We start from the raw sequence: 14,418 nt of genomic DNA on the forward strand, positions 1-14,418 counted from the left end.
ATGTGTGTAGTGCTGTTCACGTATATAGTCGAGTATTACCACTTGCCATCAGATGATCTATCGACTTGTTTGCCATTCCCTACATAAAAAATTTGACAGTCTCGGAAATTGAAACTATACAATAGAGTATATCGGTATATACGGCGACCAGTCATCTCAAACAAGACGATATTGCTCGTATACATTTCAATTTTATTTATTGATTTAAAGCAGTACGAGAAAGTTTCCTTTACCATCATGACAAGTATTAAAAAGATTCACGATAAATGTCTAATATTATCCGTACTTTTAGAAAAAGTTGGATAAAGCATATTTATTATTTGAAATATAAAAACAGTAATTGATTCTTTCGTTAAACCTCGATTACGTAGGTGATCAAAATACTATACATTATTCAATAATAATTAAGTGACTTGATTTTATTAAACCTTTTTTTGTTCTATTTCAGGTTACCACAGCTTGCCGTCTCTGCAAAGATATTGTGCCTCCTGATGGTATGTTTGTTTAGATAATAATTTCTAATTTCATAAACTCCATTGCCCGCTACATCATCTACATAAACTTTCACCCCCTTCTTGATTAGTTTTTAAGATAAAAGATGGCCTCTATACAGTCTCGTTATAACTTTTACCTTCATGCCAAATTTCATGAAAATTGGTACTATCATTTTATCGTGAAAATGGACTTACATTTGCGTTTATAATATTATTGCTGGACTTACTGATAGCTGCATATATATATGTATTTCTAAAAACATGATATATATTTTGTGGCACTGCACGCAAGCACGGGCAGTAGATAATTTTTAGTGTAATGTATTAAGTTAAAAAAAACTATAAGAGCGTATAAAATAAATCAACAAACAAATATATATTTTTTTATAGACAATATTGGAGATATCCTCCTAAAATTTAAGAAGTAGACTTCCAAAACACCCTTCGTTTTGGAAGTCTACTTCTTAAATTTTAGGAGGATATCTCCTACAGGGATTATTTCTCCTACTAGGATTACATCAATTCAATATTGTTTTTATTTAGTCTAACGTGACTTACTAACGAGTAAATCTCGTCGGTTGAATGAAATGAAACAATAATAATACATAATTGTAAATTGAGTCATTAAATCAATAAGATAAATTTATATGTGATTAAACTGGCTACCTATTTACGTAAATTTCAGTTTTATGAGTCTGTAATCTATAAAGACATTGTACCCGGTGATAAGTTTATTTATAAATATCTGTCCACACCGATAAAATAGAATGATATTCTCTTTTTTACTGCAGTTATGCTCCACATCAGTCCCAATTTTGATGATTCTTTTTGCAACTGTTAGTTTTTACTTATAAGTTGATATCATGTAAATTTTATTAAGAATGAATACGATTTTTTCTAAATCTTATTTTAATTTCTTTTTAAAAAGTCGGCATTAATAGGTCGATAGACAGTGAGGGGTGAAGGAAAGGTCTTTAACATTTCGTTGACCTTTGACCAACTCCAACTGGGATTACTTGTGTATTATATAATATTGTTTAGTATATATTATATATCAGAACGATTTAATAGTTGAAATCAATTTAGTCGTTGTCTAGTGATTTCCAGCCACGACTTATACTAAAAGGTCGTTAGTTTGAGTCTTGTTCTGCGCTCAAGTAAAGTTTTTTTTAGTATGACTGGACTAAAGTAAGAAGACTTTACGTGGCTACTTCTATTGCTGACAGACTTTCTGATTATGGAAATAAGAGATAGAGGGTTTGTCCCCCTCCGTCCTCCAACAATTTATTTTCTAATATACTCTTAGAAATGAAAACATGTTAAATGTGTGTTCACCAAGACGTTGGTTGTTGATAATATGTCTGACTACCTAATTTGGGATAACAGCCGTGAAGGTACATTATTATTTTCAAATTAATAAGAGCAAGTTTGTGATAAGTAAGTTTCTACTTAATTATATGAATCATCGCACCAGTCTTTAAGCTCGCCTCCTATCATTTGCTGTTATTATGCTCACAATCTACGCCTGATGAAGAAATTTACCTTATTGAATTGAGTTATTAACTATTTTATACTATTAAATGTTGCACATAAAACTGCCACCTCGGTGGCCAGGTAACGCTATAAAATTATTATAGGATAACGGTATTAAAAATAATTAAGGTTTATTAATTAGTGAATTAACATCTTCTGTATTAATTTCTATATTTAATTGATATTATTTATCTACTATGTTATGTTTTTTAAATCAGTTTTTTTTTATCTATATATACAAACATGAATTCATGTTTCACTTGGTTACAATATCACGTGTGTATAGCTAGAGCGATTTCTCTAATTCGGCTTTTATTGTTTTTGTTATTGCCTAAAGAAATTCGGATATATGCGCGGATTTTTCTTTATTTTAATAATTATATCAAATGTTATGTACAAACACGATGTTAATAAATGAACCAAAGAACATTACAATATTTTTTTCTCACAAGTGTGCAAATATTTATTTGTGACGAGTTGAACATTGAACATAATAAGATCAAATCACGGAATATTACAAGACATTACATTTAGCATATGCGTTGCGTTATGTAGAAAAAATGACACATGAATTACGAACCACTAAACTGATCATAAAGTGTGCAACACGACAAAACAACTAGTAAAAATAACTGATAAAATTTGTATTAGAAAATATATCTGTATTCAATTGCATTTTCGAACTTCAAATTAGCACTTATCATGTTTAATAAATGATTATTTAATTATCAAAGTCAGTTCACATAGAATAAAACACATAAATAAATCAAGTCGAATTAATAACCTCTTTTTTTAAATGTCGGTTGAAGAACCTCCTCGTTCTTAATTCCACTGGATTTCCTTTCTCCATAGTTTAATAAAATTTATAGTATTTACCTATGCATTCTGACTATATCAAAATTGCGACTATTTCTAGTCGGGCGTAGTAATGGAATTTTTATTTAATAACAACGGGAACAGTTCGAAATGCCTGCGATTGATTATAGTTCTGTAGTCGTGATTTTCTGAGACCTATAGTCGTGAGTATCATTTTGTATTTTGTTTTTATTATACTATTGAAGATTGACAACATATAAATTGTCTTGTTTTTATTAATTCATATTTTATTGTAAGTAGTAAATATTATCAAATTCAAGCGATGTGTAAGCAATACATATCATTGTTTACATTAAGTGTCGAGTATGTGAGGATAAAAACATATTAACGATATAAACAAAAACAGACGATATAAAAATAATGGAATATCATTGTAGGTATTATTATTATACCAGTTAATAATCTTTAGTAGAATATATTAAATTATAGTTTCAATCATTAAACACTGCATTCCTTTAATGCTAATTTACACGTACAAAGTAATGGGATATGTAGTAAAATATCATTTTAGTTAATTAATAAATGACCTTCTTGATACTTTGTGTTCATTCAACACTTTGCTATGTAACTAAACTATAACTGAATAATAAAAAAAATAGACTAGAAACTATTGCAATCATGTAAGTATACGTATAATTTCGGCAATGAACAGGAAAAACTTTTCTTTGAATTATTAAGAATATTTACTTTTAAATATCGTGACTCAATTTATAAAATTTATGGTAATTAAAACTTTACATAATACCTAAGAGTAGTCATATATTTGCATTCGTCGTGTGAGATTGTCACATGACGTTGTAATTTACAAGTTACTCGTACATTTGCGTCAAAATGTACATTATATGTACATACGTACTATTTGGTTTACGGTGCATGCGTGCACGCAATGTGAATTGCTCGGTTCTTTTATACTATCTCTATCTTTATTATCTTCTTTATCTTTTACATAAAATGAAATCGTAAACTCCTGACAGGCGAGCACTTCTTCGATTCCTGCATAAAGTAAGATCTAAAAAATACGACCGAATGCTCTAAAGTTCTCGTAACTATTTGGGATAAATACTTTTAGTTTCAATTAAACCGAAAGAAGTAGAAGAAGAAGTAAAATGGCTGGAGAAATTTGGATTTAATTTTTTAATATATTGTATTGTAAATAAAATTGGAAAAAGTACCCTTCAAACAAAGCATATTATTATACTGAAGATTTTAATACACTACAAAAGAATTTATAAATTCATTAATCAAGTAATATGTGGCATCGTAGATTCATTATTTACTATTCTCGTCTGATTACCATCAATATATAGCGGTCCACTAATGTACACACATACGAAATCGTTCTACTAGTATGTACAAAAATTATAGAAATACGAGTAGACGAGTAAATAAATAGATAAGTATACTTACAAAGATTCGCTATTCTATATGTCAGTATGATAGAGACATGTTAAGAGCACGTGCTGTGTACCTAAGCTAGGAATTATAATATTTACATACCTACAGTGAGACGACAAATGTCTGAATAGCAAGATATAAATATAGTTCATTAACATCAATGTGCTGTATGTATGTTTTGACTAAAAGCTTTCTATTTCGGTACATTCATGTTATAACATTCGTAATTTTGAAGTATTATTTTCTACAATTGTCTATTGTTAACTTTTTATATTATGTAACCAAAATAAGACAAACGTACGGCCCGCCTAATGATAAGTGATAACCTTCACCTATATAGATAAAAAGCATGGTGGACATCAAGGCATAATGTAACGCCGTGGTACGGTAATCACGAATTGCCATTTCGGAGGACTATAATACTAAGCCTACGCTAAGCTTACGTAGCTTTAATTTCACTGCCTTATCTCAACCTTCGACAAAAACACATTGGCATCTGCAATAGGTATCAACCTAGATACCGCACAGACGACTTTGTACAAATTCTACCTTGGTATATTATTGAACTAGCTATGTATGTACATCATCACTTAACATCAGGTGAGATTGCGGTCAAACGCGCTCAAATTATGATATAAAAAAAAAATATTTTGACTTATTCAGTAACTACTCAAACGGGGATCGATATTACGACGGCCTGAGCCGAGGTTCGAACCCCTAGTGGTGCCCTCAGACTAAAGTCGTATCCGTCAGGAGGGAGTTGGCCTTCAGCCGGTACATATGTCCTTCCGCGGGTTTGGAGTGCCATCTGCACACGCCCCCTATCGTCCGGTGAAGCTGTAATGGCTGCGGCCAACAGCATTAGAGTAGTCTGAAAAAAAATCTATAACTACTGAATCAGAATCATTTTATTTATGTCATTGTGCTGTGGGATAACCATTTGTGTAAGATTAAGAAATAAGGATTTTATGATTATGTTAGTAATTATTCTTTGACTATTATTAAGTCTATACATATATTGGTACATGTTCATCGGATCGTTAATCGCGGCCTGACCGTTCGATCAGGCCGCGATTAACGATCGATGACGATGATGCCTCGTTTAAAGGCGAAACACGTGTCGTAATATGACTTTAGACTTAATAACAGTTGAAGATTAATCACTACATTGATGACCATCCATGTAATGAGTACTGACTACTATCAATAGAGATTCTATGATCATAGAACTTGTCTTCGTAGTGTTCAGTCCTAAGTGCTGATTGCTTGTAGACTTTCTTTAGTGTTACCACTTATTATGAGGTGGCCCTTACAGTTACATAACAATAAGTGTCACATATGTTAATAATAATAATCAAAAGGATTCTCTTATTAAGTATTAATATTACTATATTTTTTATAAGTATTCTTGATTTCTATATTTATATTCGCCATAATTATTAAAACTGAAGAGTAAACATTTTCCTCTACCGTCTTAGTTTGTCATTACTAACGTAACTCATTCGATACTCATCTGGACATCTCACTGTAACTGCTGGTCCATAATACGAATAAAATGTGGCAATTTATATTAACTGTTATTTTATAATATTAAGTACTAACTGATCCACGCAACTTCGCCTGCGTCACATATTCTCAAAATATTTTCATTGCAATGTTATAAATTATAATGCCTTCTTTGATGAGTGAGCTATAGTAAGATACATTGTCCCAAACATTACCCTTTATGATATTAGTATAGCTAAATAGAGACCGTGTCAAATTTAAAAATTAATAGGAGTATTTTAATTCAGTAGTTGATGAATATACAGACTTGGATTCACATATCCATTACAATATTGCTATAACAGTAGATAATAAATTATAATAATTGTACACATCATCATTTACGCATTAACGATAGATTGAAATGGAATGAAATATAGCCAATTTTGTTGCAATCGAAGCATCGATAGTTTAGTCGTGTTAAATAAATGTCATCTACTTGATGTAATCGTTTTGGGACATCAACTCGAATTGATCCTTATTTAATTGCAATAATGAATTACAATTTCAGCCAGTTTGTACGTATTTAATATATTATAATATTATAAGCGTCGACCATAATATCACAGCATTATATTAATTATGTTAATGTAGGATATGGCCAATCCTATTTGGTTACCTAACCGTATTTATCCTGGTAATTCATTATAGGCATTTAATAAAAAAGAGCAAATGCTTGACTCCTAAATGTTTTTGAAGTATGTGTATAGCCAGGTAAATAATAGAATATATTATTTACCTTTTTTATATTACATTCGTAGTATTAATGAAATCAGATATTTTAAATAGTAGCTTAGTATATAGTAGTGTATTTTACTCTATTATATATATTTAATTAATGAACCAACACCACGAAACTCCATATGCAATATAAATTTATTTAAACAAAAATTTATAATAGTACCGTTATATTGATTATTTTAGTTATAGTAACTATATTACATTATTATTTAATATTATTTTTAGTAAATTATAAGGTCGTTTATTAACACGAAATTAAAAAAAAATTAGAAGAGAAAATGTATGAAATAATACATACATGCAATCATCACGCCTGTCTCCCATTTCAGTAGGCTAAGGATACTGAGGAATGCTAAATGCTCCGATTCAAATATATTTTCTTTGTTTCCTTTACATTCATCAATTTGTGCATACCAGTTCGCCGGTTACGGGTACTTTTTATTTAGCCTTTTTGAAATGCGTTGCCTATTTTGGTTGATGTTCGCCTGGGCCGTAACCTACAGCTTTTGCATTAATTCTCGCTCAACATATCTCTTTTCTTATAATCCATTCATCTATACTTTTTAAATGTGTTATGTACGAAATAATAAAATAACATAATTGAGAACAAGGAAACATGCAAGCTTTACTTTGACTTGGCAAAACTTATTAAATTCGTTATCTCTTAATAACAATAAGGTATACTGAGTGGCCTATATCTACACGCACCTGATAAAGACTGCGTATACGCAGCTTTATCAGGCGCGTGTGTGGCCACCTTAATCCATTGAAAAAGATAAATTGATAACGTCGTTGGTATTAAAAACTGAATACTGTCCAGTATTTTATTTATGTAATTGGAATGACACACAAGCTGATAACCTGGTGGTAAGTGGTAACTACTGCCTGTAAATATACATGGTCAACATCACAGACATCACGTTACCATGTGATGATCGTGATACCACTCGTGCGTTGCCATTCTGTAGTCTAACTTGGTCAAATTAAAATTCCATAAAATTTAAGGATATTTTAGGATGTTGTGAATCCTTTCTTTTAGAATGCAAATACCCATAGTCTCCATTACAAATATTAGGTACTTAAAATAAATATCTTCTATTGTTATGAGAAAGTTTTGATGTTCTATTAGAAACTCTTATACTTACCTAGTTACTGTATAAAAATACGACAGAATGACGCATTTAGTGTTATGATAAAGCTAATAACATAGTATTGTACTATGTAGATTAGATCTTAAATCAGTTGTTTAAAATATATTATCGAATGACATCCTTGATGTGTTAGATATATTTTATATCAAATTATTTATGTTTTGAAGGAATCGTGTGCTGTTTGTACTGGGTAAAATACTTATTTAAAAAAAATATTATATAGACTACATAGTCTATGTCATATTATAATATAAGTTATATGTAATGTATAGGAATACTCCTTGCTAAAGATTGCTAAGTTCAGGTAAGGAATGGCTCAGAATTTTCAATTCATTGTGAATAATACATGAGATTTCATAAGTAAAAAGTAATTTTAATACTATAAAATGTTTTAATTCCAATAGAAACTCCTATAGATTTAGTTACAAATTGTAATTCAATTCCAATATCAATATCAGTATATTTAACCAAATTAATATCATAATCAATTCGATATCATAACTCGAGTAGCGTGAAAATTTCCGATACAATACACTTGTCGGATATTTGGTAGATATGCAATCGAGTGGCAGTAATGCGTGTGCTGGGGCGAAGTGGCCGATAAGTCCAATGACAACAGGATTGGTGACCTCCAAATCAGATAATAAACACATTCAGTAAATTCATAAAAATGTTTACATACTGTTTCGACATAAAAATATAGTTCACTTACGGTTTATGAATGAGAATAACAGGTACATAAAATGTGTAAGATAAAATTATTTATTACTTTTTAATAGTCTTTTTATTAATTTAAATCAAATACTGCTGATATCAATATTTTAGTAAACGGTAGTAATATTGTCGTATTCTCAAATTTGTTACGTATTTACGTTTTATTCTTGAGTGAGTAATAAATGTAAATTTTTCGTTGCTCGTGCTTTCTCTAAAAATTCTGCATTATTTTTTTTTTATTTTGCCAAAAATATTACAGAGTACGTATTTTATAATGACTGTAAAATTTAATTGTATATTGACTGCACGAGGTCATTGATTGATTATGATTCAGTTGACAAGGTAATGTATGTATACGAATGTGAAATAAATACCTAATATTGATAAGAGAATCTGAATAATTAAATAGTTTTAACTCCTTTTATTTACACAGTAATTTTACTGCCCTTTATTTTTAAGTATAATTTTTAGCGATGTGAGAAAGTTTTATGAAAACGATTTTATACAAAGTGTTATACAAAAACATATATTAGACAATAAACTCTGATGATATCGAATAAAAAAGTAATAGAAATGTAATTGTTAACAAAAAAATGTTATGTATTTTAATGAGTCTTATAGAAATTGGTAAATTTAATAATCATTTGTATACTTATTCCATGATTGTAAGTGTTTATGATAATGATTGTAAATATAATACAAAGTTATAATATTTCTTTAATGGATTACCTAATCCAGGATGAGAATTATGTTGTATCAATAAAATCAACAGCGTAGCGTTTTATGGCTAGAACTAATTGAGATAAACAAGGAGTTATTTTACACAGAAAGCCGTAAATATTATTAATATTACTTGCAGTAAAACCGACGTGACTAGTCATATAAAATCTGCATACAAATTAACTGCTTTATTTAACATGCAGTTCCAAGACACATAACACTCGAAAATGTGAAGAATTCCATGTCCATTAACATAATTAAGTTCGTTTGGTATATGTGCATGTTACTTTAGGATATTACTTGTTATGATGTGTTATGAATTTATATCAAATAATATTTGATATTTATTTGTGTACAAACACATATTTTAAGATATAATGTTTAGTCAAAAGATTCGTTCGTATGTTACATAATTTTTAATTTTTCTATATGAAATAAATATATCTTGATTTTATACGCTTCAATTCTATTGAATGTATTCTGTGAAATAGCGGCTCGAAATATTTTATTATTTTGTAATAGATGTATTGATAAACAAATGTTATATATATAATCTATACATATAAATAAAATTGGAGTGTCTGTTTGTAATATTGAAACAACAGTTTCTTACTACACGCATATGAATATAAATACGGTACATACACCAAAATGACATATTTTACAATTTTGGTTGTCTATATGTTCAGGCTAATCTCTGAAATGGCTGGACCGATTTTAACGGGACTTTTTTTGGCAGATAGCTGATGTAATAAGTAGTAACTTAAGCTACTTTTATTTTAGAAAAATAAAGTTAAACTCCACGCGGACGAAGTCGCAGGTACAGCTAGTGATATATATACCTATGTAATACAAGATGTATTTTTTTTTATCCTAATTTTATGTTTAAATTAACGGCACACTTAGAAAATTTAAGTATATATTGCATATGCATAAGCATATATTGTACATTAAGAAAAACTAAATAATGAATAAACACAAAAATGTAATTACATTTTAAATAAACAGCGTAATGTTTATTATTAGTAAAATTTTATACGTGGTGTTGTTTACAAAAAGTTCACGTGAAACGTAACACGGCTGAATAGTGACCGCGCCGCGGTAGCCTATGCTTTCCCACCTGAATATGATACCATAATAGAACCAGTTGCAAAAGGTCTTTAAGCAAATACATAATAAAAAGGTGAAATAATGTTTTAAATGCTACAATATAAGATTTAATATTGACTATACCTATCACCGAGCCCTCAGTCTGATGGATTAACTGAGCACGGCTGACCCATTATAACGATCGATTGTTTCCTTATTGTACTCGAAGTTACTGGTTCCAGCAATAATTGTAAAATTCAATCTGGTTATGAAATTTCTTAGATGAAAGATCTTGTAGGTGATTGAATTAGCTTTGATGTAGGTAAAAATGTGTTATAGGCAATGAAATCGAAAATCGAAAAATTATCCATTACTTATTCTTATTTTTTAATGGAATAATGCACCAGTTTACGCTGGCTAAGTATTAGTGTAGAATGATAAAATGAGTGTGAAGTCAGGTCAACTGATAGCCGATAGTTTTCAGGAGGTCGATCTGATACGTTTCTTACGATGGGCCCACTAATTGCTATTACTGAAAACAGTCTCTCTCATCTATGTTTCACCTATGTGAATAATATTAATGTTGTAAGGCTATTTAGAATTGAAATTCAAAGGACATCGATTAAGGTTAATGAGAAAATATTCAGCAGCTAAGTTCGTGAAGATCACGGGGTTACTGTAGATAGTATGTTGATCAATATCTGCGTAATGAGGTGTCGGTATACAACTGGCGCCATTAAAATGCCGGTGAAAGTGCAGAATAAGGAAACTAATTTAAACTATTCAACATATAGCTGATGTGTGATAGAGTTTCACTGATATAGACCACACACTAAACAAAGATATATGCGGTAATTTTCTGTATGCCTTTACATTAGCAAGGCATTTATCATACGTATTTTCCGTACATTGGAATGCAAACAGAATCATAAAAGTTATATTGATGAATCCGCGGCGTATGTAATTCAACATTCCGGTATTTATTTTCATGTTAGAATTATTTCAATAGGTTCCAAATAGAGTTGTTTCTGTATTCAATTGTAATCTTTTTATAAGTAAAAAGTTCAACCTGAATAGTTTTAATTCAAAGTAATTCATTTTACACTCCGCAAAAGTTGAAATTTGCATAAATGTAGTAAGGTTTTGGTGTAATAAAATTTAGAAATTCTTTGTCGTATGTTATTTACACGGCGTCAGGTCTTGTAGTATGAGTTAAGGAAATTTGTGACTAACATTGGCATAAATCAGTATTTTACAGCTCTACGTTATCGTTCAGTTGATTTGCCATGACCATTAGTGGTATTGACATGGGAGTACAAATACTAACATTAGCAAAAACGGTAATTTAAACTGCTATTACGATGAATGAAGTACGCGCATTTATTTTGTGGTGCTAACCATATATAGGCAATTCTTCTGCTGATGCTCTGTAGATAGCTATTCCACATTTATCCATCACAAAAATCTTTGGCGTTTTTCATTAAGTGGACTGTCACCATAATTATCATTGCAGTTGTATATAAAATATTAACTTGCCTTAAATCTTTCCTAAGTGATATTTTGATTATAATTATATTCAGTTTTCGATACGATAGATAAAAAGATCACGATATGCAAGAAATAAGCAATAATAATTATTTTGGTCTAAAGTCCATGTAAAAGTGAAATCAATTCTTAAAGTACTTAATCTGGGGTCTTGTGGTTTATGAGATAATCGCATTTTGATAAAACAATTACAGACTATTATAGGCATAGTATATGAAATTCTTTAGATTGAGTAATCTCTGACACTGTGATGTAGATATGTTATTATTAAACATAAATACGCCTAATATAACGTTGATCTAACATTTTATGCACACAGTACCGACATTGAGGTTTAAAATTTGAATAGTACGGTGGTTATTTCTTGGCTCTGTTTTGCTATTTGATACATGTATATAATAAATTTTATTGAGAATAGCTGAATGTCTTTTTGCTAGTAATGAACCTACAGACAATACATGGTTTTACACTTCTCGCCATATGATAGAACTAGGTATATTTGCTCATTTAACTATTGAATAGACTATGCTCGGAACCTTATTATATTATATTATGCCGTAACATTTATTTATTTATTTACTTAATTCAGTCTACTTATACCTATAATAATGATCCACATTATAAACACTTTTGTCTCTTTGGTCACGGCACCGATGACGGCAATCTTCCACAGTAGCACCAATACACTCCCTTCGGCCATGCTTTATGAAGGATAGGATGGCAAGCATGGACCCGGGCCACAAAACGCCTTGAAACTCCCGTTATTTTTTGTCATTTATATCTCTGCATGCTTTGCGTCTCATAAGTACTAAGTCATGCCTTCAAAATGAAATATAGCTTACAAACTTGTTAATAGAAATATGTCTCACTTAAGATGTAAGTCTACGTACTAAGTGTTATGTTAATTAAGTATAGTGTAATTTGTGTGACGGTGGTAAAATTAATTATACTTTCATCAGGTGGTGATCTGCGGTGCGGTACCATCGATGGTCCGGTCAGTTCGCCTCTACAGCCAGTGCTCCCACCTTTACGTCAACGTGTTCCCAAACGGCACCGTCATGGCTCGCTCCGGAGGAAACGACCAGCGTAAGTTACACTCATTTTTTTATTAAGAATAAATGAAATTTATTCAGCATTACTTTGTAGAGTTTACAAGTAATATTTTTACTATATATATTTAATTTTTAAGTTAAAACCTCCCCTGGTAACATCGAAACTTCCACTCGGCATATATTACTGTAGCATATAGCAATAAATGATACAATGGCAGGACAGACCTGTTAGTTCAGGTCCTATTAGTTATTATTGCGATTTTCTCTTTATACTTATTACTTTCTTATACAACTATAATCTTAATTAGTGTTCCAATGATGCATGTATCTTAACATGTTTACCCAAGGAGTCTAAATATTAAATTTAAATTATCAATTTGTATGATCAGTTTAAATTTTCTTTCAGATTACAATGATCGTTAGGGAAAGTTGTGTGAATACCATTACTAGGACATATCTATTAAAATTGTATAACGAAAATATTTGGTTTTTTTTTAAACGGCATCCATCTGTTTAATCTGTCATCACTATTGCCTAAGTCAAGTTCAAGAGTCACGTACTTATCAAGTCAATAAAATTACATGTTCAAATAGTGAGATGAATTAGCTTAATGGTGTACTTACATATATTTTATTAGTAAATAATAAATAGTTCTTTATATTTTTTAATTTAAATAGACTGCAGTAAGATTAAGTTGTGAAAATGCTTGTCTTAATTATATTCTCAATTCTAATCATAATTCTAATATTTGTTAGACAGGTACCAGTCATTTGTATTTGTACCAGTAGGAAAATTTATCAGAATGTTAGATTTTGTTCCATAATACGTACCAGACATTCTGTAATCGTGTTGGTAAGCTAGACGTGAGAAACTATATGAATATGTCAATACTTGAAGGGTCAACGGCCAGTCACCGTTGCAGGTACTACGTGATATAGTAAGGGAACTTGGACAAATGCAAAAGGTTATATTAGGAAGCGAATAGTAATAAATATAAATATCTCCTATTCTCCATTCCCATGTTATTAATTCTATATAATATCTATCTTTATAATTGTACCCAATCAAGCCTATATTTTGTATAAAATACTAACAATATTGTTAATTATTCAACTATAATTATTATTTGCACATTTTTTAATTAATTATTTTCGAATTATAGAATTTATGCTTTTGAAGCAGTTCATGTTATGTGTTTGTCTGTAGACTTTAGATTAAAGGACTTTGAACCATGCAGTGCGACAATTTCTTTTCCTTTTTAGTTTCCACAGCACAAAGCAATTTTAAAAAGAAAAGGAAGGGAAGCACGGTGATAAATTCTTCTACTTTTCTTTTTTTGTAACAAGACTTTGCAATTAAGATATTGAGTCAATATTTCAGAACTATTTTCAACGCCATTTTTACCGTCGGCGAAAGCATTCATGTTGGCGAATATGTAATATTGCACTGACTGTCAAATTACTTAATATTTGCTTTAAAAGCACGCAACTTTTAGCACTGTGACTTGTTTAAATAAAATGTACTTTCACATTTCTTTTTTATACCGTTGGCGCGTCTTGTCGT

General features: G+C 30.2%; 1 protein-coding gene across 2 annotated transcripts in view; it reads left to right on the plus strand.

Annotated features, from left to right (window-relative positions):
- The window catches only part of LOC131844972 (uncharacterized), a 115,848-nt gene that overhangs the window by 83,034 nt on the left and 18,396 nt on the right, over nt 1-14,418 (plus strand). For both annotated transcript variants that reach the window (XM_059193975.1, XM_059193976.1), the window contains exons 3-4: nt 449-494; nt 12,763-12,889. In XM_059193975.1, coding sequence (XP_059049958.1) covers nt 449-494; nt 12,763-12,889 — 173 coding nt within the window. The remainder of the gene's footprint in view (nt 1-448; nt 495-12,762; nt 12,890-14,418) is intronic.

Source organism: Achroia grisella, unplaced genomic scaffold (genome assembly GCF_030625045.1).
Source record: "Achroia grisella isolate CSIRO2021 unplaced genomic scaffold, CSIRO_AGI_Agris_v1 utg445, whole genome shotgun sequence".
Taxonomy (NCBI): Eukaryota; Metazoa; Arthropoda; class Insecta; order Lepidoptera; family Pyralidae; genus Achroia; species Achroia grisella.